Source organism: Cyanistes caeruleus, unplaced genomic scaffold (genome assembly GCF_971803275.1).
Source record: "Cyanistes caeruleus unplaced genomic scaffold, bCyaCae1.hap1.1 HAP1_SCAFFOLD_81, whole genome shotgun sequence".
In the NCBI taxonomy this organism is placed as follows: domain Eukaryota; kingdom Metazoa; phylum Chordata; class Aves; order Passeriformes; family Paridae; genus Cyanistes; species Cyanistes caeruleus.
This window is the reverse complement of record NW_028255891.1, coordinates 710,062-732,787: the sequence shown is the minus strand read 5'-3', so window position 1 is coordinate 732,787 and position 22,726 is coordinate 710,062. Positions and strand designations below refer to the sequence as shown.

General features: G+C 54.0%; 2 protein-coding genes across 3 annotated transcripts; one reads left to right on the top strand and one right to left on the bottom strand.

Moving 5' to 3' along the window:
• The first annotated feature begins 2,229 nt into the window (after positions 1–2,229).
• On the top strand, positions 2,230–8,369 carry LOC147646720 (maestro heat-like repeat-containing protein family member 7). Of its 2 annotated transcripts, none has more exons than XM_086873041.1 (16): positions 2,230–2,872; positions 2,972–3,130; positions 3,400–3,464; positions 3,574–3,723; positions 3,913–4,061; positions 4,366–4,513; positions 4,763–4,950; positions 5,040–5,177; positions 5,457–5,571; positions 5,744–5,881; positions 6,095–6,271; positions 6,408–6,563; positions 6,722–6,823; positions 7,197–7,299; positions 7,580–7,636; positions 7,927–8,369. In XM_086873041.1, exons 1-16 carry the CDS (start codon positions 2,749–2,751, stop codon positions 8,124–8,126), a joined length of 2,169 nt encoding a protein of 722 aa, XP_086729167.1. In that variant the 5' UTR covers positions 2,230–2,748; the 3' UTR covers positions 8,127–8,369. The 2 variants fall into 2 exon arrangements, with proteins under 2 accessions (XP_086729167.1, XP_086729168.1); XM_086873042.1 differs by having other exon boundaries at positions 2,286–2,872; positions 3,372–3,464.
• A 9,690-nt stretch (positions 8,370–18,059) lies between these two features.
• LOC147646719 (olfactory receptor 14J1-like) lies at positions 18,060–22,165 on the bottom strand. Its single transcript, XM_086873045.1, has 3 exons — positions 21,353–22,165; positions 20,298–20,422; positions 18,060–19,246 (listed from the first exon to the last, which is right to left on the bottom strand). Exons 2-3 carry the CDS (start codon positions 20,326–20,328, stop codon positions 18,291–18,293), a joined length of 987 nt encoding a protein of 328 aa, XP_086729171.1. The 5' UTR covers positions 20,329–20,422; positions 21,353–22,165; the 3' UTR covers positions 18,060–18,290.
• Positions 22,166–22,726: the final 561 nt, after the last annotated feature.

Sequence of the window (22,726 nt, the reverse complement as noted above, 5' to 3'; positions counted from 1 at the left end):
GCAAATGACAGTTTACAATACAGGAATAAGAATTAAGATTCCTCCAGGACACTTTGGTTTGATAACTGCTCACTGGAGCTTGGCCTTGCAAAGGGCTCATGTCACGGGAGGAGGAATTGATGCAGATTATCAAGGAGAAATTGAAGTAAGTCTGTTAAACAATAGTGAACAAGATTTGATTGTTCAACCCCATGACAAGGTAGAAGAAATATTGATATCGCAATTGAAAAAATAATTGTGAAGAAAGAATATCCACTTCAAATTGCCTCCATTTGTGGATAAAAAGAGTTTGGACCCAGCAGTCCTAATAAAGGAGCCAGAGTGTGGGTCCAGAGGCCAAATGGCCCTCCCAAGCCAGCTGAAGGAACAGCTCTGGGCAAAGACAACACTGTTTGAATCCTGAGACCTGGGCAGGAACAATGGGAATATGTCCCTGCAGCCAAGTGTTCTCTGCCAGAACAAGTCGATGGGATGGGATATTGTTCTACAGACCCTGCCAGACCAAATCTCCCTGTTTGCCCCAACGGCCCCTTTGGAAAATGCTCAGATCCACGGGGCTCCATGTGAAGGCTGATGTGACCCTGAGGGACTTCCACACCAATTCCAGCCAGGAGCCTGGCTGTCCCGCAGGGACTGGGACCCGGCACCTCTCCAGCCGAAGGGAAAAGGACCCCAGCAAGCCTTGTTAGCCACAGACAGCGCGGTAAAGCTGAACAGCAAAGGACCTTGGGGACATTATTCTGGAATTCAAAAGGTGCCAGCTCCATGGACAACAGAATTATTGTTCCTAACATGAATGAGAGTGAGGAAAAAGAAGGAGTAAGCTTGTGATGGTAAAGCACAGAAATCCTTTCACATTGTGGCCTCCAGCTAGAACAGGGCTTGGTTTCTCCGGAAGGGAAATCTCAGTCAATCCTGTAAAACTGATAATTGCATTCCTGTGTTCCACAGCACAGTTTTCTGTCAGTGTCCCTGCACTGGATCCGTTACAAGTCAGAGCCCATTGACAGAGTTTTGGCCACCCCACAGGGTGAGCCCTCCGAGGGAACCCCATTCCTCCCAACCTGAGCTGAGAACATACCCAGCAATTAGTTACATTGAGTATTTTGGCTACTTGAGTTTTAAATTTTCAAAATAATTTTGATGACTAATGCCTTGATTAAACTTCAGAGGTGGTTCTGGCAAACAAAGATCCTGGCTGACTCTCAAGATACAACTTACAGGTGTTGGGGGTTAGGTGTCCTTTATTTTCTATTTAGTTCTGGCTTGCCTGTGGAATTTTTACTCATGACTTGCAGGGAAAACTTAACTGCGGGTACCTGGTGTGTGCTTGAGGAAAGATAAAGAGTTTGGCTGGGCCCAGGGGGGGAAGGGGGCAGGAAAAGGGGGGGGTGGGGACAGTTTGGTGGCTTCTTCAGCTTCGGAGAAGAACACTTTGGGTACAGAGCTGTTGTGGTGGGGAGATGGGAATTTCGCCATCACCCAGATGGAGCTGCTGCTTCTTCTCCTTCTTCCCTCTTCGTTGGTGGCCTCGCACCCCCTGTCCTGCCGGGACGTGTGGCAGTGCCAGCCACCACCACGGAGCTGCTGATCCACCTCAGCCACTGGCCCGGGATCTCAGCTCATCCCTGCTGTTCCAGCTGAGTGTTCCTCAGAGCCCTGCAGGAGCACCAGCACTGACTGCCAACCTGAGGGGGTTTGTGAAACAAAGCCTCTCCTCCATCCTTTCCCGTCTCAGCCCAGAAAGCTGTCACAGGGTCCCTGGCTCTGTTTTCTTGCTAACGCTGTAGTTATTGTTGTTTGTTTGCCTGGTTATAAATATTAGTAAAGAACTGTCATTCCTATCCCCAGATCGCTGCCTGAGAGCCCCTTGATTTCAGGATTATCATAATTCGGAGGGGGGGGTCTACATTTTTCATTCCAAGGGAGGCTCCTGCCCTCCCTAGCAGACACCTGTCTCTCAACACCGAGACATTTCCATGAGTAAATTTTACAAAGTTTTCAATAAAATTCCTATTGATAAATTTGCCTCCATTTCATTTCTAACAAGCTGTTCCTAAAGATCCCGTCAGGCTGTCTTAGACACTTTGGGCAAGGGATTCCTTCCAAGCTGGGCCACTTGGGGGGGGGATGGGGGCGGCCCCAGGGCAGAGGGCAGGGTGTGCAAGGGCCCTTTGTGACACGCTGCAGCACGGTCACCGTGGGATGGTGGCAACGGGAGCAGATGTCAAAGGGCCCTTTGTGACACGTGCTGACATAGGAGCTGGCGGTGACAGGGCCACGCCACAGTGCTCGGTGCACGCGACGGGTCAGGACGCGCCAGAGCGGTGCTGTGAGGAGCCCCCGCACAGCGCACTCCTTTGTGTCGGACCTGGAGCTTTTCTGAAGCACTGTTCCTACAGGTGACCTCGAGGCCAGACCACAGGTCTTGCTGACCTGTGGCCTTGCTGACCCTTCCTTCTTAAGGTTCTCTTGAGGGCAGACCGTGGGACTTGGTGACCCGGAGCTTTTCCGACGTGTCGCCCATCCCTGCAGTCTCTGCCCTTGAGACCAGACCACAATCCCTGTTGAGGAGCCTCCTGTCCTTGTGGCAGGAGCCCTCAAGACCCAAGTGCAGGACTCGCTGTCTTGCAATCTTGCCAGGACTTGAGTCTTGCAGGTGCCTTCCAGGCACGACTGCAGGACTTGCTGACTCCGAGCTTTTCCGAGCCATCTCTCCTGCAAGTAGCCAGAAATCCAGTCACTGCCATGGAGCAGAGACCCCCAAGAGTGCCCAAGTTGGCCTGGCTTGAGGAGGAGGAAGAAGAAGGCTCTGGAGCTGTCCTGGCACAGGAGTCTGAAGAGGTGCAGGACTTCCAGGCACCACAGGAGGGTGAGTTGCAGAGCTCGGCCTTAGGGCTAGTGCCTGTTGCCAGCTTGGCCCCATCCCATTCCATGCCATGCCATCCCCTGGTGCTGTTCCTATGGAAAGGATTGGAGAGTCCGAAAGAAGATAGGGAGCAGCGACCCCCAAGAGTGCCCAAGCTGGCCTGGGTGGAGGAGGAGGAGGAGGAGGTCGAGGAAGAAGGCCCTGGAGCTGTCCCAGCACCAGAGACCGAAGAGGTGCAGCAGTTGCAGCCGCTGGAGGAGGGTGAGTGGCAGAGCTGGGCCACAGGGCTGGTGCCTGCGGCCATCTTGGCCCCATCCCATCCCATTGCATCCCATCTCATCCCATCCCACACTGTCCTGTGGAGACACACCCATGGACAGCACAAAAAAGGGGCTGGGGCTGCCCCCGCAGCAGTGGCCGTGCTGCATCCCCTGGGGCATCCCGGGACTGTCCCTGCCTAGGGAACGCAGGGCTGGGCTGTGCTCTCCGGCCTCTCCTGCAGCCTCTCAGCTCTGGCTGCTCTTTGCCAGATGCAGCCATGGACGGCACACAAGAGCAGGACACCGCCCGTGGCCGCTTCCGCAGAGCAGCGCAGGTACCTGCAGCCATCCCCACCTGCGCTGGGCCTGCTGGCACTGCTCAGCCCAGCACCGCACTTGGAGCACTCCATGCAACTTCCCTGCCTTCCTGCCCTTCTCCTACAGTTTCTTTACCAATTCATCACGAGAATTGGCAAGGAAGACACCAGACCTATGGACACTGAGGTCAAGGCATCCTCAGAGGTCTTGGTAGAACAGAGCAGCGCTGCCCAGCTGGATCTGCTTGTAGAGACGGCTCTTTTCAATCCAGAGCAAGTAAGCAGCCTGTGGCCAGCCTTTGATCCTCCAGCAATTGCTTGGCTTTCCCAAGCCACGCCTGCTGCTCACTTGAAGCTTTTGAGGCCATGGCAGTGGGCTGGAAGAGAAGCACTTGTCTGGGGAAGAAGCTGGGCACATTGCTGACTCCCTCTGCTAGCATTCCAAGTTTCCCTGTGCCTTCTCCAGGTGCCCGGCGTGGTGAGGTACATCCACCAGTGGCTCATGGCCAATGAGGCTGCTGAGCACAGGATGGACTGGGCCCTGATGCAAGTGGCCGAGGCAGAGCCCGATGATGTGGCCATCACTCTCCTGCGGGTGGCCCCAACGTGTGACAGGTATGGGGCCCAGCTGCCCCGAGGCCTCAGGGCTCCCCAGCCCATCACCCTGTAGAGCCCGGCCCAGGGCTGTGAGCAACACAGACTTCCAGGGCCCTCTGGCTGCTCCCTTTGCCAGCCCTGCTACAAAGTTGGCCCCCGAGCCCGCTGCCGTGCTGCCAGCCTGCCCCTCAGGGGCCTGTCCCCACAGGGCTGGGCTGCCTGGCTGCTGCTGCCGCTCAGGGCCAGTGGGCACAGGCAGAGCTGGCGGCCAGCTCAGCTCCCCGCTGCTGCCCAGCCCACGGTGCTGTGTCTGACCCCGCAGAGCTGCTATGGCCATGTGGACGACCATCTTGCTCTCGCCCTGGATTTCAGAGGAAGTGACACCGCTCCTCATCAATGTGGTGGGGAGCTGGCCGCAGAAAAACCTGGGCACCTCTGATGGGGACAAGACGGCTGTCTTTTCCCTGACTGTGAGTTTCTGGAGCTGGCCTTTGCTCACCGCAAGGCCGGCCGCCTCTCCAGCAGCTCTGTTGCCTCCTTCCCCCACTGCATCTCCCTGCTTCAGGCACTGGCCACAAACCTGGCCTACGGGCAGCTTCAGGGCCACCAGGCCCGCTGCTCCCCCTGCGTCTCCCCCGGCCTCTCCCTGCCACGCTCAGGCCCTGCCACACGGACACCCCGGCACTGAGCGCTGTCTCGGGCTGCTTTGTCCTCTGCAGGCAACTCTGGTGATGTGGAAGATCCTCCAGGGGCCCTGTTGCCCACAGATCCTCACAGTCTATTTCCCCCGCCTCTTTGTGCATCTCCTCTTCCAAACATACTTCAGTACTTTGTATATGACAGAGGACGTCCATACCTTCTGGAAGGAATGCCAGGAGCAACACGGCCTCTCCACCAGCCCCAACAGGTGCTCCATGCCACTCCTCCTGTCCCTGCCACTTCCCCAGCCTCGGAGCCAGCGCTCCCAGCGTCACCTGGGCTTTGCTGTGCACACAGGTTTGCAGTGCAGACCCTGAAGGCCCTGCTCTGCAGTCTCCACTTGGAGCATGTGGTGGTGGCAATGGAACGCAAGCGTGGCTGGGACACGCTGCTCTGTGCTGACACCCACCACTATGCCGTGGGTCTGCTGGCCAGGTGAGCCCCCCTTCTCCCCACTGCCTCTGGCATTTGTGCCCCCTGCCCGGGATGCCCCCCCACAGTCCCCGTGGCCATGGGCCTGAGGGCCTCGTCACCGAGGGATGGCCAAGGAGACTGCAAAAGGCTGCGAGAGGAACCTGTCCAGGAGCAGCCACATCTCAAGGGCCCAAATCGCCTCACAGGGTGCTGGGGCAATAGGACAACTGTGTCAGTCAGTCCTGGGAGAGGCTTTTCGCACCCTTGCTGAGACTCTTTCTGCCATTTTCCGCCTTCCAGGGTAATGCGCCGTGCATCCGTCCACTTGTGCAAAAGCATCTTAAGCTACCTGCTTGAGGTGCTCAGCAAACCGTTGCCACTCTGGGATGTCTCTGCCATGGCATTCCTTGTGGAGGTGAGCCTGATGGCCAGCACTACCTCGCTCAGCTCCCTGCCAGCCCTGTCCCCTGGCACAGCCACAGCTGCCTGGGATGGCACCCGCGCCCTGTGCTGCTGCCTGGGCCCAGCCCTGCGGACTTCCAGGCTCCTGCCGGCCAGCTCCCCTCTCACTGCCCTGTGCCTTTCAGCTCCTAGATTGCCTGGACTTGAGTGACTGTGGTGACAGCCTAATGGAGATCTTGTATAAGTACCTGTGGTACAATTCCACAGAGATGCATCACCAGGTTCTCAGGGCTCTCCTCCTGCTAAAGGACCGTCCCTCCATGGTGAGAAGGGGGCAGCAGCTGAGGCCGTGTGGGCAGCATGAGGCTGGGCAATGCTGTCACTTGGCCTTGGCTGGCCTTTGCCTTGGGCGCTGAGGCAGCTCCTCCCAGCTCTCCTGCCTCCTGCTTCAGCTGCCCGAGTGCTTTGGGACAGCCCTTTGGCCTCTGGGCCCTGCGGCAGCTGCCCGGGCTTTCACACACTTGTGTTCTGCACAGGCCGAAAGAATTCAGAGCCTGACAGGAAGACTAGTGCACCTCCTGTGGGACTTGGACAGTGACGTGGCCAGGATGAGCACTGCTCTTCTGAGCCATATTTTCCTGAAAGAAGACATCCCAATATCCTGGCGCAGGGCCCTGCAGCTGGCTGAGCCGCTCCTGAAACTCCTGGACAATGTAAGGCTCTGTGCCCCAGCCACGGCCACTGCCTGCTGCCCGGACACTTTGTGCCCTGTGCATTTGCAGACCTGTGCCGATGTGGGCCATAAGAAGCCAATGATAAGGTCATTTTTCCTTCCTTCCTTTCATACAGCCTGATAGCCAGGTGCAGCTGCTCTCCATGTCTCTCCTTCGAAGAGTGATGTCTTCAGCAGAAGAAGAAGGAAGAAAGCCCCTGAAGGAACGAGTGTACCAGAGCCTGCTCCCACTCTTTTTCCACTGCCAAGATGAGAATCGGCATGTGGCAGAGGTGAGGACTCCTGGGCTGCTGCTGCGCCTTGGCAGGGGGCTCAGCTGCCTCCTGCCCTGACGCAGGCTTGCAGGCTGCAGCCTCCTCCAGCCCTTGGCACTGGGACACTCCTGTGCCCTGCCTTGTGGGGCCATTTGCTGCTCTCTGCTGCTCCCCAGGCCTCTCGGACAACGCTCCTTCGCGCGGCTGACTTCCTGAAGAGGCCAGACCTGGAGAAAGCTGTGAGGAAGGAGAAGCTGTGGAAGTTTGCCAAGCTCGTGGTAAGGACAGCCTGGAAGTCCCAGCCTCAAGCTACAGAAGCCCCCTGGCCCCGGTGCTCAGTGTGTGGGGCTGGCAGCTGTGCCCCTGCCCACTGCTGCACCCGGGGTCCGCACGGCTTCTTCTCCAGCCGCCCCCTGTGGCCCCGAGCCGGGTGCCGATGGAGCCCCGGCCCAGCGGGGCTGCGGGCCGGGCCGGCACCGCGGCTCCCCGGGCAGCAGCCGGCCCTCTGCCCCCTCCAGAGCCCGGCGCCAGCGGCTGCTGGCCGGGCCTCAGGGCTGGCCGGGCACGGGAGGCCGGGGCTAGCCGCAGGCAGCAGCGCCCGGCCGAGGGGCAGAGCCCGCGCCAACCCTTCCCTCCTGCCGCTCTCTCCAGCTGGCAGACCACAGGATCCCCTTGGCCGAGCACCTGCGTCGGGCCCTGCAGTACCTGCAGGACCCACAGGAGACCCTGAGAGCGGCGGCCATCAGGGTCATCGGTGAGTCCCGAGCCCGGGCTCCCTCCCCGCCCCGCCGCAGCTCGGCCCCAGCCCCGGCTGCTGCCCTGGCAGCGGCACCCGGGCCCGGCGCCCTGGAGCCCCGGCTGCCCTCGGGGCTGCTGCTGCCGGCCTCTGGCAGCCGTGCCCTTGGGCTGAGTCAGGATGCGGCAAGGGCCCGGGCTGAGCCCTGCCGGGGCAGGAGGCCGTGTGGCCACAGGGCTGGCAGCGCCGCTGGCAGGGAGCTGTGCTGCTGGGACCCTGACAGGCTCTGTGTTCTCAGGGATGGCCGGGGAGCAGCTAAGGGGGCAGCACGCAGAGCTCCAGGTCTTGTGCAGAGGTGAGCCACGGCAGCAGGCTGACAGCGGTGGCTGTCGGGGGCAGCTGCAAGCCCTGGCCAGGCTGTGGAGGGCTCTGCTCCCTGTCCCGATGAGGGGCGGCGTGGGCAGAGCACAGTGAGATTTCAGGGCCACGTGGGGCATTTGTGGCCAGCAGCTTCGGGCTGACCCCCTTGGTCCCTGCTCCCTCCTGGCCAAGGCAAGAGCCGGCTGGCATGGCCCTGGCAGGGGGCTCTCGCTGGGCCCCCACAGCTCTGGGGTCTGACCGTAGCTCTGTTCGTCTCTCTTGCAGCCCTCGAACGCCTGACGGAGGACAGAAGCTGTGCCGTGTCAGACCTGGCACTTGAGACGCTGTATGTCCTCCGGGCCATCCAGAGTGCCCGATATTCCATCCTGCAGAGGATGCAAGACCAAATCCTCAGGGCATGGAGGACACGGCCTCGTCTGTCGGGCTTGGGCTGGCTGCGCTGCTGGAGATGTGGTCAGCGCTGACCTGAGAGGCTCTGTCTTCTGGGGCCACATGGGCCAGCCAGGATTGTTTATTTCATAATGGTTGTTATTTTCCTATTTTCTCTTCTTTTTAGTATGTAAATAATATAGGATATGTTAGGGCTGAGAGGCTCTATCTTCTGGGGCCACATGGGCCATCTGTTATTTTTTTTTTCATAGAGATTATTCTTTTCTTCGTTTCGTTTCCATCTAGTATGTAAATAATATAGGATATGTTATAAACCACAAGAGTCCCAAGACCTTTCTTTTACTGCCCAGGTTGTGTGGGGCATAGGGGAAGAGAGAGAAAAGGGTTCTTGTGTTCAGCAACCTGCCGGGGCGTGCAGTGTGCAGGGGAAATGGCCTTTGGTGGTTGTGCTGAAGCCACAAGCCCTGTGGCAGGCAGGAAGCGCCATCTGTGTCCTGCTGCCCGTGTGTTGCTGCCGTGATGGCTGAGGAGCTGCTGGAGCTCCTGTGGGGCTGCGGCGCTGCTGCCGGGCCAGGCTGGGGGAGCCCCTGAGGGCACGGGGTGCTGGGAGGCTGTGAAGGGATGAGGGGCTGCGGAGTCCCAGACGGGACAAGGCAGTGGGAAGGCACGAGGGGGATGTGTGAGGGAGTGGGTGGCAGGAGGTTCCAAGGGGACAGAAGGCCCTGGAGGAGCCGGGGTGGTGGGAAGCACTGAGGAATTGGGTGTCAGAGGCCATAAGCAGCCCCCATGCAGCCGCCTGGTCCCTGACACCCGGCTGCTACGGTGCTTCCCCAAAATGTCCCCCAGGCCTGCAGCAGAAGGCCTGGAGGCTGGGACACCACCCCAGCGGGAGGGTGGGGACAGCCCGAGGTGCCCAGGCTGGGCTGGCTGGGGACATGGAGGGCAGGGGGTGCTGCCAGGCCACGGCCACTGGGTGCCTCCAGGAAGGGGCAGTGGGCAGAGGCAGGGCTGGCGGCCAACCCGGGCCCTCGCGGCTGCCCAGGCCACGCTGCTGTGACCGAGGCCCCCCTGACACAGAGCTCGGGGTCCGCAGAGCTGCTGCCACCATGGGGAGGGTGGCGATGTCTCCTCCAGCAGGGCTGCCCAGTGGCTGCTGCCCAAGCGGCTCTGGAGCCCACAGAAACAGCAGCAGAGCGTGCCCAGGAACAGCAGCAGCCCCAACGTCGGCACCTGCGCACTGAGGCGTCCGCAGCAGCCCAGTGCCAAACAGGGGGAGGCTTTGGGCACAATTGCCTTTGCTTTGGCAAAAGGCTTCAGCAGAGTTGGCCACAATGGCTTTCTCTTCACTTGCAGCCTTACAACAACGCTTGCCAGCTTCAGCTGCAGCCTGTGCCCGTGACTGACTTGGATGGCCGTGCTTGAGGGCGAGCTGGCCTTCCACACTCAGGTGTCCCAAGGCAGCGGCATAAGCACCATATTGAGAAAGAGAGAGAGAGAGAGAGAGTCTGATGGGGCAGGAGCCCTATGCTGCAGCTGCCCTCCCTCTCTTCTGTCCAGACACCTTAAAGACACATGAAACCAAATCCTGGACTTGCTTGGAACAAAAGAAGAAGCATCATGCGCTGAAAAAAAGCAGGGACTTACACGGCTCAGTTTTGCTCTCCACTTGGGCAATCCCAGAATCCCTGAGCACTTGGTGTTGCAAAGTAGCATCAACATCATCCAGTCTCCAGCCACCCTGTCATAGGCACAGGTGGTGTGCAGGCACAGCTGTCACTAGAATTGGGAGAACACTTTTCCATGTTGACCTTTTCCTCTCCTGGATTTCAAGCAAAGATGAAAAAATCATCTGGTGAATGACAGGTGAATAGTGTAGCTCACAGAACTAGGAGTAGGAGTCTCCAGTGGCCCATGGTGTGTCCATTCAACCATTGTTAGATTGTCCAGTTGGAGCTCAGCGCGGTGCAGCCCGGGCACGGGCACCAGGCTGGTCCATTTCAGCATCCCAAAGTCTTGGTGGCTCCCTGTGCACCCATTGTCTCCTGAATACATTCTTGAATTCCCAGTTACTGCTGTGCAGGACATGAGAACACAGGAACAGCTTGTTTGGCTCATTCTTGCCTTTGCTGCTCCTGCCTAAAGGAATCATCAGGACTATATGCTGATGGAATGGGATCGCCAAACAGCAGGGACTTTGTAGTGTCTAAAACTAAAACCTTGTCTGACTGTTCAGGCACTCTAAAATCACGGGGGAGAATGACAGCTTTGGTATGGAAGAATCCTAGAAATCTTGACTTGTGATTTTTCTAGTCAAGGATTTGAATGCCAATGTGGAAACTACCAAAATATTCAAACTTGTTTTCATTGGCAACCCCTTTGAAATGGCATCAGCACACCTCCAGGGGACAGGGTATCACAGTGGGGACAGTACTTGGCAGCTCATGGCTTCAGATGTGGGAGGCAGATATTTTGCCTGGGTAGAGATCGAAGTTCAAGTTTTCCCATGGTTTGGCTTGACTGGTCATTGCAGGTAACTTTAATCAATGCAAAAGGATGTAAAAGCAGAGTTTCTGGAGAATGTGCACTAGGGAGGAAATAGGGAGAAAACCTTGAACACAGCCAGCAGGCTCTGGAAAAATTCTAAAAGTTAAAATTAAAAATAGATGTAGCTGTCTGACTGTTCAGGCAGGCCTCTTTGTGTCACTCTGGAGGTGATAGTAAAACATTTTAAAATCTTAAGAAATTCGGGAACTCAGAAAGAAAGTTAGGCTTGGCAAGCCCAGGAAAAGTAGGCCCTGGGAAATGTTAGGCCTTGTGCTTGCTAAAGATCATGTGAAACTGCACCTGTGGAATCAATATATGATAAATGATAGAATTGTTAGATGTGATTAGATATAATTTTTGTTTAAAGAACATGAGGAACAATGTTAGGGGCCTGGGGCATATCATGAGAAATCCATGCTTGGGTAAAAACAATGCATACAATAGAACAAAGTAAGTTTAATAATTAATATGTAAGTAGTATAATGATAGCGTATAAAACATGTTCAGCTCAAAACCAAGATGGGTCAGTGTCTTGGTTCTAGAAGACAGGTGTCCGCTAGGGAGAGCAGGAGCCTCCCTTGGGATGAAAGAATGTAGACCCTCTCTCTCCAAATTATTATAAATTTGAAATCAAGGGGTCTTTCAGGCAGAGATCTGGGGATAGGAATAACAGTTCTTTACTAGTATAACCAGGCAAACAAACAAACAATAACTACAGCAATAACAAGAAGACAGAAACAGGGACCCCGGGACAGCCTTCTCGGCTGAGATGGGATGGAGGAGAGGCTTTGTTTCACAAACCCCTCGGGCAGTCAGTCCCGGTGCTCTTGCAGGGCTCCGAGGAACAGTCAGCTGGAACAGCAGGGATGAGCTGAGATCCTGGGCTGGTGGATGAGGTGTATCAGCAGCTCTGCGGCGGTGGCTGGCACTGCTACACGTCCCGGCAGGACAGGGGGTGCAAGGCCACCAACAAAGAGGGGAGAAGGAGAAGAAGCAGCCGCTCTGTCTGGGTGATGGTAAAGTTCCCTTCTCTCCACCGCAGCAGCTCTGCGACCCAGCACACAAACGTCCTTCCCCGAAAAACCAAAGAAGAACCAGCCCAAAAACTGTCCCCACCCTCCTTTTCTGCCCCCTTCCCCGCCCTGGGCCCGGCCACTCATTGTCCGTTGTGAGCACCCCTAAGTACCGGTAGTTAGGTTGTCCCAGCACAACCTTTTAATGGGTAAAAATTCCCCGGGCAGGCCAGAAGGACAAAACAAAAAAAAAAGGACACCTAACCCTCAACACTATCCACCCCGAATTTTTTCCCATACCAAAATGTTACATCAAATATTAAACCTTTAAATTATACATGAACACATACTACTTTAACTATATACATATGTACATGCAGATACAGATACAAGCACAGTGTCATGGGTAGTTCACCCTAAAACCAGGTCCCCTTGGGGTATGCACCGGGTCTCTCCATCTTTTTGCATCACCCACCAAGTGCAACCCGGTCCTTGAGCAAAGACAACTCCACGGATTGGACTGTCTTTGCTGGAGGCAGAATTAACCCAAACAGTTTTTCCCAGCATACCTCTCATATGTACCACTGGAACCTTATCTCCATCTTTCGCTCTAAAGGGCTCAGATTGGGCAGGGTTTGCTCTGTTAGTGGAACTTCGGGTGTTCACCAACTATGTGGCTTTTGCTAAATTAATTTCCCAGTTCTTGAAAGTTCCCCCACCCAGTGCCTTCAAGCTGGTTTTAAGCAAGCCATTGCACCGTTCAACGTTTCTAGCAGCAGGTGCATGGTAGGGGATATGGTACACCCACTCAATGCCATGTTCCCTAGCCCAGCTATTTATAAGGCTGTTCTTGAAATGAGTCCCATTGTCTGACTCAATCTCAGGGGTACCATGCCTCCAAAGGACCTGCTTTTCAAGTCTCAGGATGGTGTTCCGGGCAGTGGCATGAGGCACAGGGTAGGTTTCTAACCATCCAGTGGTGGCTTCTACCATCGTGAGCACGTAGCGCTTGCTTTGGCGGGTTTGGGGCAGTGTGATGTAGTCAATCTGCCAGGCTTCTCCATACCTATATTTGGACCAACGCCCACCATACCATAGCGGCTTCAACCGCTTGGCCTGCTTGATCGTGGCACACGTCTCACAGTCATGGATAACTTGGGAAATACTGTCTATGGTTAGGTTCACTCCTCGGTCTCGTGCCCACTTATAGGTGGCATCTCTCCCCTGATGACCTGAGGCATCATGGGCCCATCAAGCTAGGAACAACTCTCCCTTGTGTTGCCAATCTAAGTCTATCTTTGACACCTCTATCTTTGCAGCCTGATCTACCTGCTCATTGTTTCGGTGCTCTTCATTAGCCCTACTCTTGGGGACATGGGCATCTACATGACGGACCCTCACAGACAGTTTCTCTACCCTGGTGGCGATGTCTTTCTACTCATCAGCAGCTCAGATTGGCTTTCCTCTGCGTTGCCACTTGGCCTTTTTCCATCTTTCCAGCCATCCCCACAGAGCATTGGCTACCATCCATGAATCCGTGTAGAGGTAGAGCTTTGGCCACTTCTCTCTTTCAGCAATGTTCAGGGCTAGTTGAACAGCTTTGAGTTCAGCAAGTTGGCTTGATCCACCTTCTCCTTCAGTGGCCTCTGCGACCTGTCGTGTGGGGCTCCATACGGCTGCTTTTCACTTCCGGTTTATCCCTACGACGCGACAGGAACCATCAGTGAACAGAGCATAGCGTGCTTCTTCTGCTGGCAGTTGGTTGTACGGTGGAGCTTCTTCAGCCCGTGTCACTTGTTCCTGCTCCTCTTCATCAGTGAGACCAAAGTTTTCACTTTCCGGCCAGTTTGTAATTATCTCCAAAATCCCAGGGCGATTTGGGTTTCCAATACGGGCGCGCTGCGTGATGAGGGTGATCCACTTGCTCCATGTAGCGTCAGTGGCGTGGTGGGTAGCAGGAACCTTTCCTTTAAACATCCACCCCAGCACTGGCAGTCGGGGTGCCAGGAGGAGTTGTGCTTCTGTGCCAATCACTTCTGAGGCGGCTTGAACTCCTTCATAGGCGGCTAAAATTTCCTTCTCTGTGGGAGTGTAGTTGGCGTCGGACCCTCTGTAACTTTGGCTCCAGAATCCCAGTGGTCGGCCTCGAGTCTCCTCAGGCACTTTCTGCCAAAGGCTCCAGGACAGACCGTGGCTCCCGGCTGCAGAGTAGAGCAAGTTCTTCACATCTGGTTCTGTTCTGACTGGGCCAAGGGCTACTGCATAAGCGATCTCCTGTTTGATCTGAGTAAAGGCTTGTTGTTGTTCAGGGCCCCACTGGAAAGTGTTCTTTTTGCGGGTGACCAGGTAAAGAGGGCTCACAATCTGGCTGTACTCAGGAATGTGCATCCTCCAAAAACCTATGGCACCTAGGAAAGCTTGCGTTTCCTTCTTGCTAGTGGGCGGAGACATTGCTGTGATCTTATTGACAACCTCAGTGGGAATCTGATGCCGTCCTTCTTGCCACTTTACCCCCAGGAACTGAATTTCACGAGCTGGTCCCTTAACTTTGCTCTTCTTGATGGCAAAACCGGCTTTCAGGAGAACCTGGATGATTTTCTCTCCTTTCTCAAAGACCTCTTCTTCCGTCTTTCCCCAAACAATGATGTCATCAATGTACTGCAGATGTTCTGGAGCCTCACCCTTTTCCAGGGCAGCCTGGATCAGTCCATGGCAGATGGTGGGGCTGTGCTTCCACCCCTGGGGCAGTCGGTTCCAGGTGTACTGCACTCCCCTCCAGGTGAAGGCAAACTGAGGCCTGCATTCTGCTGCCAGGGGAATGGAGAAAAATGCATTGGCAATGTCAATAGTGGCGTACCACTTCGCTGCCTTGGACTCCAGCTCCTACTGGAGCTCCAACATATCTGGCACAGCAGCGCTCAGAGGTGGAGTCACTTCATTCAATGCACGATAGTCCACAGTCAATCTCCATTCTCCTTCAGATTTACGCACAGGCCAGATGGGGCTGTTGAAGGGTGAGTGAGTTTTGCTGACCACCCCTTGGCTCTCCAGTTCTCGGATCATCTTGTGGATGGGGATCACAGCATTTCGATTTGTCTTATACTGCCGGCGGTGCACTGTCGAGGTGGCAATTGGTACTCGCTGTTCTTCCACCTTCAGGAGTCCTACTACAGATGGGTTCTCTGACAGTCGAGGCAAAGTGTTCAATTGCTTGATGCTCTCTGTCTCTATAGCTGCTATCCCAAATGCCCACCTAAGCCCCTTTGGGTCCTTAAAATACCCTCTTCGGAGGTAGTCTATGCCTAAAATGCAGGGGGCCTCTGGGCCAGTCACAATGGGGTGCTTCTTCCACTCATTTCCAGTCAGGCTCACATCAGCTTCCACTAAAGTAAAGTCCTATGATCCCCCTGTCACACCAGCAATAGAAACAGATTCTGCCCCTACATATCTTGATGGGATTAGGGTACACTGTGCACCAGTGTCAACCAAGGCCTCATATTTTCGTGGTTCTGATGTGCCAGGCCAACGAATCCACACAGTCCAAAAGACACGGTTTTCCCTAGCCTCTACCTGGCTAGAGGCAGGGCCCCTCTAAGCTTGGTTATCATCATACTTGTCGGTTTGACTACAGGCTACTGGAGCGGCTTTCTTTTTGGTGGAGTATTCCCCCTGAGTCTTGCTGTCTTTCAGTTCAAGCATCCGTTTTGCCAGAGCAGCAGTAGATTTTCCATCCCATCTTTTCATGTTTTCTCCACAGTCACGTAGGAAAAACCACAGCTCAGCTCGTAGCTTTTTCTCTCTATCTGGGGAACTTCTGTGTTGAGTACCAGGGCTCCTGGTCTGTACTGCTGAGACTGGAAGAAGGTCTTCCCTGAGTTTCTTGAAATTCTCCTCCATTTTGTCGTGGAAGTTTTGCATACGTGTTTCCATAGCTGCAATTGTTGCCTGCATGGGGCCATGCACGGTATCTGCATATGCTCGAAGCTTCTTCGCCATATCCAGCACAGTCTCTTCCCGGTCATCCTGCTTCATTGTTGCTAAAGCAGAAGCGTATTCTTGTGGCCCAAGTCGAACAAGTTTTCGCCACATCACAGATGTGCATGGCACCAAGTCTGGATTTCTAGTACCTAAGTCACCCACAAAGACAATCTCTATTGCCATTTCTCTCAAGCGCTGAATCCCTTGTTCTATGGTTTTCCAACGAGTTTGCTGTATATAGAGATCGTCTGCACACAGATATCTTTGTGCCACACTTTTCAGGACCCATTCCCAGAGACTCTAAGGGTCAGCCCCCCTCATCATCTCCTGGTCAATAACCGGATCGTGTGACAGGGATCCCAGATGCCTCGCTTCAGTGCCATCCAGAACCGTAGCCTCACCTGCAGCATCCCACAGACGGACTAACCAACTAATTATAGATTCATCAGGTCGTCGAGTGTAATCTTTTCTCAGGCCACGAAGGTCCTTCAGGGAGTTCACCAGTGCCTTCTGATTTTTGGTCAGTTGCTGGTCTTGAGGGTCCTTCCTCCGCATCACCATTATCATCATCTACTGGCTGATGGGTTTTGGTTTTGAATTTCATGCCTCTCGTGGCAGGAGCAACAGACACTGGCTTAGGCTCACTGTCTGGTTTGGCTGCTGGCTTAGGCTCACTGTCTGGTTTAGCCTGAGTCACTGGGGTAGCTGCTGATTTATCTGCCTGCCCTACAGTATCTAGCAGCGTGCGATAAGCATACGCTAGGGCCCAGCTTATTGCAATGAGATTTTTCTTTTTAGAATCATCACAGCAATTCTCTTCCAGATATTTCCCTACTTCATCTGGGTTCTGAATTTGTTCACGTGAAAATTCCCAGGCTGGGGGATCAGAAAATTCTTTCAGAGTTCGGCTAATTCTCTCTCACTCTTTACACCACTCAGGATTTCCCACACCTGAGTCTACTTCTGGGGCAGGGGTCTCGTTGGCTCTTCTGGATATCTCAGCCCTCATCCTAGAGAAGCTGCAGACTATATAGAGGAAGCGTAACAGCTGAACCAGCTGTACTACCAGGAAAGTGGTATCCTTAACACTCAGGGGAAACTGGATATTCTCAAAGAGGGACATAACAGATTTAAAGGAGAAGAAGGAAAGAAAAGGCTGAAAAGCCTCATCCCCTGGTCTTCCTCTAACAAACTGGGTGCAATTACCAATAAACTCCCAAAATGTGCTACTGGGACTGGGAGGCAGGGTCGGGCGAAGAAACCATGAGCGAAACATACCTGACAGAAACTTCAGTAGTTCTATAAACTTACTATAAATCAGTATCACCGAGCCCAGCACAATAACCATTCTAATCCGTGCCCCTCTACTGTGAAAGAGGGCAAAGACAGGTATTAAAACCTCAAAAACTTTTAGGGACCAGGTCCACATAAAGGCCTCCACCCCGAGAGACATTATGTATCCAAACAACATGACTACAGACTGCTTTATCCCAATACAGAATAAATACAACCAACAATCAGTACAGGTTTTTCCACTTTCTCTTGCCCCACGTTCGGGCGCCAAAAACTGTATTTGTCCTAGTTTAGGGCAAATCAGGAAGGAAAACTCCAAATGGGGATCTCCACAGGGAAATGCCCCTCCCCACCAACGGGTCCGGGAAAAGGGAAAAAAAAACAAAAATTCCGTGGAGAGAAGTGGAAAAAGCTGTTTATTTAACAGAAATTGAGTAATATTAAATAATAAAACCTCTTGCTGTTCGATGGAATGGTAAGTCTAGGAAGAAAAGTCTTTTTTCATGTGGTGTAGCTCGGCTCGCTCAGGTTCTTATCAGTCCCTCCAACGCTGGAAAAGTGCCGAGGCCCAGGCCCCGGTGGGCCACAGGCGTGAGCTCCCGGGGTTTGGCTGGGTGTTCAGTCCAGAGCAGGCTTGCACAGATCCAAGAAAATTGAAAAAAACAAGGGTCCAGGGAACTCCTCTGCCTCAGCTAGCTAAAACTAACTAAAAGTCAGAGAGAAGCTCTGTCCCGCTGTCTGTCCGTGCTGCAGACACCACAGTCCAGGAGCGGAGTGTGTGGGAGTGATGTTTTCCTTAACACACTGCGCACTTCTTCTTTCCCCTCTCTTGCTTTCAAAGACAGTCTTAAATGTGCAGGACTTAATATATAACATAAACCAGATGATTGGGGATACCAGTATCATAAAGTCACCCCAGGACTGCCGCCCCCAGGGCTGTGCCCGGCCCCGAGAGCACTCAGGCCCTGCAGCAACACCAGGGCCAGGAGGGCAGCGGGGCAGTGGCACGGGAGCAGCACTGGCAACACCAAGTGCTGCTGCTCCTGGGCACAGCTGCTGTGCCAGCACTGATCTGCCCCCAGCTCTGCACACAGACACTGCTGCTGCAGCTCCAGAGAAGGGAACAAAAAGGGGATCTCTGGAGAAAACTTTGCTGGGAGACCCTTTAGTTCATTTTAAACCAGCAAGAGCTCAGCCCCTCATTGACACAGTCTGTGGCCACAGGAAGGTGGAGAGAAACAAAATGAGAAATGGCACAAACAATGACATTTCTTTGTGGACAAGATTAAAAAAGGAAAACCTTTAAGAAAGAAAGAAAGAAATTAAGAAAGAAAACCTCCAAAATGAAACGAATAAGAACTATCAAAGACAACTTTTATTACAAGTGATTTGCAGAAACTGACCAGCAGTTTAATGTTTTTGAAATTGTCCAGTCATCAGTGTCCACACTGCAGCCTTGAGCTCCTGGTTCCTCAGGCTGTAGATGAGGGGGTTCAGGGCTGGAGCCATCACTGAGTACAGAACTGACAGTGCCAGATCCAGGGATGGGGAGTAGATAGAGGGGGGCTTGAGGTGAGCAAATGAGGCAGTGCTGAGGAACAGGGAGATCACAGCCAGGTGAGGGAGGCAGGTGGAAAAGGCTTTGTGCCGTCCCTGCTCAGAGGGGATCCTCAGCACAGCCCTGAAGATCTGCACATAGGAGAAAACAATGAAGACAAAACAGCCAAGTGCTAAACAGACACTGACTGCAAGAAGCCAAACTTCCCTGAGGTGGGATTTGGAGCAGGAGAGCTTGAGGATGTGTGGGATTTCACAGAAGAACTGGTCCAGGGCATTGCCCTGGCACAGGGGCAGGGAAAATGTATTGGCTGTGTGCAGCAGTGAATAGAGAAAGCCACTGGCCCAGGCAGCTGCTGCCATGTGGGCACAAGCTCTGCCGCCCAGGAGGGTCTCGTAGTGCAGGGGTTTGCAGATGGACACGTAGCGGTCGTAGCACATGATGGTCAGCAGGGAAAACCCTGTTGTAGTGAAGAGAACATAAAAGAATACTTGTGCAGCACATCCTGTGTAGGAGATTTCTCTGGTGTCCCGGAGGGAATTGTGCATGGCTTTGGGCACAGTGGTGCAGATGGAGCCCAGGTCAGTGAGGGCCAGGTTGAGCAGGAAGAAGAACATGGGGCTGTGCAGGTGGTGGCTGCAGGCTACGGCGCTGATGATGAGGCCGTTGCCCAGGAGGGCAGCCAGGGAGATGCCCAGGAAGAGGCAGAAGTGCAGGAGCTGCAGCTGCCGCGTGTCTGCCAGTGCCAGCAGCAGGAAGTGGCTGATGGAGCTGCTGTTGGACATTTGCTGTGGCTGGGCATGGGGACCTGTTCATGGAAAAAGAACAGTGACAAGTCAGGAGAGGCTGGGACTCACCTTTGTTCCTGCTCTGGGAAAACCTTCACCCAGGTCCCTGCCTGAGCTCCAGCTGTGCTGAGTGTGCCAGGAGCAGCCAGGCCTGTGCCTGGGGGCTCTCCAGGAGCCATCCCTGCCCTGCTGCCCTGGGTTTGTGGCCATGTGGCAGAGGGACAAGGCTGGAAATTCAGTATTTGTCAGGGGAATCACTCCTAAAGCTGAAGGGCTTGGTACCACCTGCACACACAGTTCTAAAGTATGGCAGGAGATGGTTTTAGGAATTGTTCTCCTGCCCACACATCATTCCTGGTTCTCTGAGGTCAGAAATCCCCAGCATTTCTGCTGCACTCAGAGTTTGCCACTGAGAGATGTGAGAGGCAAAAGATTCCCTGTGGCTTAGGGAAGGTGAGGGGCTGGATGGGCTTGTTCCCAACTGCCCTGGCTTTGCACCTTTGGCTGGAATCAGAGCACAATCACACTCCTGTGTCACCCTGGCATAAACCAGACCCTGCCCAGGGCAGAGGGATCCCTGAATGTCTCACCCTCTCTAAAGGTCTCTGGGCAAGGTCTCAGCACCCCGCTCTGCCAAGGACACTCACGGCTCCCTTGGCAAAGCCAACAGCATTTCCTCAGCTATGACATCTCTGCCCTTCCCCGTGGGACATTCAGGGAAGTCCAAGAGGCTCTGGCACAGATTTGCAGCCAGGAGGGCAGCTCAGAGCTTGGAAGGACACAGCAAGGAGATGCCCAGGTGTGCCCATGATGGGATCTCAGGGAGGCAGCTCAGCTCATTCCCCTTTGCCATGGACTGCTTTGCCCACAGCCCCACAGGTCACAGGGAAGCTGGGACACCCCATTCCCATGGACACACCTGCCTGGCAGCAATCCCAAGGGCAGGGCCTGACTCAGCTGCTGCAGATGCCAGAGCCTCCCTGAGAGCCCCAGGTAACAATGACAATATCAGAGCAGTGCATTTAGCCATTTAGGAGGCTCCCAGCAGAGAGACTGAGCACCCAAAGTTACAATTCTGGCATCTCTGTAAATGTTCCAACATTACTTTGCTGATCCTGGTGTGTCCCTTTCAACTCAGAATGTTCTGTGATTCTGGGATTACAATTCCTCTTCTGCTTCTCTCATCACCCTGTTGTCTATAATCAAAAGAGAAAAAACCCACAAACTTTTAACAGTGTTAGAACAGTAAAGTAAAAACCAGTTTCATTGGAAGCTTCCAGGTGTCCCAGTGGGGATGTGGCATACCCAGCCACTTATTTCAACAATTTAAGAAGGTTGATTAATTAGGATATTTAACAGAAACATTCAATAGGAGATTCATTGCCCCAGTTACACGCCCCTGAGTCAACCCATTGGAGTTGGTCCAAGGGTTTCTTTGCCCCACTTTTTGTTATGACTGCTCACATTCCAGTTAAAAAGCAAAATGTTCTTCCAGTAGCTCCTCTTTCTGATGATAAGACTATATAGTATTTCAGAAATCTATTTAGAAAGTCACTTTATTGTTCTAAAATCTAAGAGAAAGGTTAAGAAATGTACTAGAGCTAAATCAGGATAACAGTTATAGAAGTATATAATAGCAGTTTAATAGAGTTACTTAAGGATTATGATTTTATAACTATATAATAATAGTTTACAAATCTAAAAATATATTTAAAATATATAAAAAGTAGAAATCCTTTTGTCATCATTGCAACTTTCCCACCCTGCTTAAAGAAAGAAATTGAAAACACTCAGAAAATCTCCTGATCTTTACAGCAATCCCAGTCTCACCTTCCTTTGGGAAGTGTCCTCTGGAGCTCTGTCCAGGCAGGTCTGGAGCTGGGAGCAGCCCTGCCCCACACAGCCCCTCTCAGCAGCAGCCCCTGCCCTGCTCAGGGTGGCTCCTTCCCCCCACAGCTTCTCCCCAGCGCTGGGAGCAGCTCCCCGGGCTGGCTGAGAGCTGTCCCTGGCAGGCAGCAGAGTCCCTGCCCCAGCACAGCGCCCTGGGCTGCAGGACCCTGCTCTGCAGGACAGCCCTGGGCACCCCTGGCTGCTCTGCACAAGGGACAGGCAGAGAATGTACTCACAGAGTCTGTAGGCACTGGCATGTTCCAGCTTTAGGAGATGGCTCCAGGAGCTGCAGCTGCATTGTCCTGCAGCCAGAGGCTTCCTGTGTCAAGGGCTGGCAGGGATTCTGCCCCAGCCACTTCTCAGCACCTTCCCAGCCCTGACTGATTGAAGCTCTCTGTGCCTCTGGGCTGTGCCTGGGGTGGCTGCAGGCAGTGCCCCAGCCCTGCTGGGCTGGCAGAAGAGCTGCTCAGCAAGAGAAATGTGCTTTTGAAGCTCTTCTTGGTTTCCAGGAGCTGCCTCTGTGCCAGGAGCCCGGCCCAGCTCAGCAGCACAGACACAGCAGCAGGACTTTAATGAGCCTCTTGGGGCTTTGTGCTGAGGCCCTGAACATCAGTCCCTGAGAGGCAGGGGAAGAAACCTGTCAAGAACTCCAAGTCAGAATGGAACTCCAAAGTTTCTTTTCCTTTTAATGGGTCCCACTGAGGGACAGCACTGAGAAAGTGTCCCCAGGCCCCAGGCAGAGCAGAGAACTGGAGGCACTGATGACAGGTGGGGACAAAGAGAAGCCAAGGCTTGGTGCCCTGGGCCACAGCAGCCTCTGTGCCAGCAAGGGCTGTGAGGAGACACCTTGTCCTGAGGCCCTGGGGCCTCCTGGCACAGCCCCAGCAAGGCTGGCCACTGTCACCCCCTTGGCCTGCCCTCAGCATCCCCCCTAGCCCACATGCCAGTGGCCTCAGGGATCTGCTGGAAGGAGTCCCTGGGGAGCCTTGCTCAGGAATGGCCCTGGGGGCTCCTTCATGCTCCCAGCAACTGCAGCTTTTTCAAAGGACTTTGGCTTTTGCCTTGGAGTCTTTTAAGAGTTTGTGCAATCCTGGCCTCCAATTATCTGCTGTAATTAGTCCCTTGAGAGGCTTTGTCAGTAACAACACTCAGTGGAGCTCATTAATGCTTCAAGGTACTTCAGGTTCTTAAGGTACTTTCCTTTTTCCTTCCCACACTGAATGTCTGAGAAGTTTGTGCAATCATGGCCCCAGTTATCTGCTTTAACGAGTCCCTTGGGAGCTCTGCATTGACACTCAGTGGGGCTCATCAATACTTTGAGATACTCAGGGGTTTTTCAGCTGCTTTGGATTGTCCTTTCCACACTGAGTCTCTGAGAGGTTTCTGTGCAATCCTGGCCTCCAGTTCTCTCCTCCAAGGAGTCCATGAGGAGCCTGTGCTGGGGATGGACCTCAGTGGCACCCATTAATCTTTGGAGAAACTTTGGATATTTTCCCCTGACTTGGACTCCTGGAAAGGTTTGTGCAATCTCCTCTCAGGCCCTGAGGTTCCAGGGCTCAGCTCCAAATGCACCACGGGGCTCATTAGGATCAAGCAAGTCCCAACAAACC

What these genes read in the sequence shown, in the direction of transcription:
- LOC147646720 (XM_086873041.1), top strand. Translation starts at nt 2,749, where the DNA reads ATGGAGCAGAGACCCCCAAGAGTGCCCAAGTTGGCCTGGCTTGAGGAG. An exon ending in CGGCTGTCTTTTCCCTGACT is followed by an intron (nt 4,514 to 4,762) that starts GTGAGTTTCTGG and finishes TGTCCTCTGCAG; the next exon opens with GCAACTCTGGTGATGTGGAA. An exon ending in TCCTGAAACTCCTGGACAAT is followed by an intron (nt 6,272 to 6,407) that starts GTAAGGCTCTGT and finishes CCTTTCATACAG; the next exon opens with CCTGATAGCCAGGTGCAGCT.
- LOC147646719 (XM_086873045.1), bottom strand. Translation starts at nt 20,328, where the DNA reads ATGTTGGAACATTTACAGAGATGCCAGAATT. An exon ending in TTTACAGAGATGCCAGAATT is followed by an intron (nt 19,247 to 20,297) that starts GTAACTTTGGGT and finishes TTCCATGAACAG; the next exon opens with GTCCCCATGCCCAGCCACAG.